At 39.5% G+C, this 2949-nt stretch overlaps 1 protein-coding gene across 1 annotated transcript in view; it reads right to left on the reverse strand.

The window, feature by feature from the left end:
• Positions 1 to 642: 642 nt before the first annotated feature.
• The window catches only part of LOC107098652 (arf-GAP with coiled-coil, ANK repeat and PH domain-containing protein 3-like), a gene marked incomplete at its 5' end in the record, with an annotated part of 23733 nt that continues 21426 nt past the window's right edge, over positions 643 to 2949 (reverse strand). Inside the window, one exon of the mRNA XM_015396425.1 lies at positions 643 to 1376. Within this exon, the coding sequence (XP_015251911.1) occupies positions 1270 to 1376 (107 nt within the window). The remainder of the gene's footprint in view (positions 1377 to 2949) is intronic.

Raw genomic sequence — 2949 nt, forward strand, 5'->3', positions numbered from 1 at the left:
GGGACATGCCCCCCCCCCATCCCCCCTGAAATTACGCCCATGGTGGTGCACCATTTCCTTCCACACCTTCCATTTGTCTTTTATTAGAAAAAAATTAGGAAACATTTGCAGGTGTTTTTCAGTTAATCAGGTGATCATTGTGTGACACCATAACTTTCTGATGTTTCACCTTTTTAAAAATATCCAGATAAAAAAAATTTTTTTTCATTATCTGTATGTCATCAAATACAAGAAATAAAGGTTTTAAATTAGCTTCACTTTCTGAAAAGATTAACCAAACATACTGTAAATACTGTCCCATAAAAAACCATGAAAACCTTCTGATCTAACAGCAACAATTGCTTACTGACAAATACTGATAATCTTTTTCCATCTACACATTATGGTGCCAAACAATCTGAATGTTACAAAGCAAGAAACCAGCAAAACTTTGGTTCCAATAGAGATTCACGTTGGTTATTAATGCTTTGCCCACAACTCACTTCACCTCAATTTCTTGAGTCTTCTGTAAAGTATTCTCTAATGCTGAGATGTAAAATCCATTGCTATGAAATTATTTAAATCTTATTTTTGGTCATGCCCCGTATTTCCACTATGAGGCGCTGTTGTTTAAACAACAAGGAAGCATCACAACTTAAAACACATTTATTTTCATTCATTTCTCTTGATATATTAACACTTTATTTCACTTCTCCAGCATGCATACAGGACGTTAAGACCTCATCTCATAGTGGTGAAGCAAAGTACATTCAAAGAGAAGGACTAGACCAGCGTAGTCGATGCAAAATAAAACACGTTTCTTATCAAAATAGGCTGCACATTCAAAGAAACATCACTGCAACTGTATAATACGGATGGTTAACGTAAAACTTATCAGCTGTATTTGAATGTAAGTTTAAAATATGAAATGTAATGCATGCATACAGAGAAAATATATGGTAATAATGAAATTCCTTCAATCACCAACATGACAGAAATGGTTTTTTATATATATATGACCGCAGCCAGAATAAGTGCTCATCAACATTTAAGGGAAAGTAGGTTTTTAAATTCATATTCAAGAGGAAAAGACCAGCAGTTCCTCAAAAGAATATTGCCCTACCAAAATAAAAGTTCCTCTGAGACACAATCAATCTATCCTAACAGCTTATCACCATTTTAACAGGAACAGGAAGTGGTAGACTGATGAACTGGAGGTGCTCCAGGTATCTTGTAGGTCTCTTAGAAGCGTGAAGCGGAGCCACTTTTCCTCTCCAGATATCCAGTCGACTACCTGAACGAGTGTCGGAAATGCAAACTCCTACGCTTCAGCTTCTCCGGGTTGTTGGAGGCCATGTGGGAAAATTCCCTGAAGATGTCAAGGTATGTAGTGTCTCCTGGTAAGATACAAACAACGGGGGGAACAATAAATAAAATAAAATAGAAAACAATCACAGCCTTAGAGCAGGAATTTTTCTTTTCTTTGAAAGGAAGGAACATAAAATGCAAGAAAACACACAAAAAAGTCATTGAGGCACCCTGAAGCTTCCCCTCTTTCAGCGTCCCTAAATCCTGAGCATTCATGCCTGTTGTTGCTATGGTAACTGGTGCACATACATTCAGAACAAAAGTAGCAGTGAATTGTTGTGTGTCTGAAAAAGCTCACAGGATACGCCACATAAAGGGAGTATGAACGTTCCTCCTGGGAGAAGCAGCCTGAAACTTGGGAGTAATTAGAATTTTGATCAGTATGTGATTTAAATTGTGAAGTTTGGTGCTTAAAAGTGTAATTTGTGTGTTTTATTATTAGTTCTTTTCACTGCCCCCTATTTCTATATTAGACATAATCCCTAAAACCAGTCCCCATTCACTCCACCCTCACTCTCTTATGCGGTGGCTCTTGTTTTGGGAGCTATTCAAAGCTTTACTGTCCCATCCATCGCCCTCCTTTTTACACCGAAATGATACACTAAAGGGAGAAAAAAACAACAAATAAATCAGGGCTGCCAAGTTTAACGCATTGAGTGTAACATCACACAATTTCACCCATTTTCATGCCACACATGACATTTCTCATTTATATTTCCCCATTCCATATTCCATGCTCATTCAATACTCAGAGACTTGCCGAGTTCGAGTAGCTAAATTCTGATTGACTGACCAATCCTAGATCAATCCACCAGTCCTTTGTGCCTAAATCTAGGAAAGAAAACAATATAATATATGCTACTTTAAAGTTTATTATTTCCTATGTTTGTTACAAAGATGTGGACATTTTATTGCCTCAGTGTGTGTTTGTGTTTCAGTTACGAAATGGTTAATATCAGTTTAGACCACCCTAAAGCAGTCTTGTTCACAATTCTAAATAAGTAAATTTTTTCATGCCAAAATGTCACCGATTCTGCTCCTAACTTTTATGGACAGAATTTCTAGGTGCAGCCAAAGTGTTGAGCAGATCTGTTTTGTTGGCCTTATTCGCAGATGATGTGGTTCTATTGATTTATCAGGGCGTGATCTACAGCTCTCACTGGAGCGGTTCGCAGCCGAGTGCGAACCAGGTGGGATGAGGATCAGTGCCTCCAAATCCAAGACCCATCCAAGACCATGGTCTTGAGCTGGAAAAGGGTAGAGTGCCTTCTCCGGGTTGGAGAGGATGTACTGCCCCTAGTGGAGGAGTTTAAGTATCTTGGGGTCTTGTTCACGATTGAGGGGAAAATGGAGCGGGAGATCGATAGGCGGATTGGTGCGGCGTCTGCTGTGAGGCGGGCGCTGTACTGGTCTGTTTTGGTGAAGAGAGCTGAGCCAAAAAGGAAAGTTCTCGATTTACCGGTGGATCTACGTCCCTACCCTCATCTATGGTCATGAGCTTTGCATCATGGCTGAAAGAATGAGATCCCGGATACAAGCGGCTAAAATGAGTTTTCTCTCTAGTGTGTCTGGGCTCTCCCTTAGAGATAGGGTGAGGAGCTC

This window comes from Cyprinodon variegatus, unplaced genomic scaffold (genome assembly GCF_000732505.1).
Source record: "Cyprinodon variegatus isolate N-32 unplaced genomic scaffold, C_variegatus-1.0 Scaffold797, whole genome shotgun sequence".
NCBI lineage: Eukaryota > Metazoa > Chordata > Actinopteri > Cyprinodontiformes > Cyprinodontidae > Cyprinodon > Cyprinodon variegatus.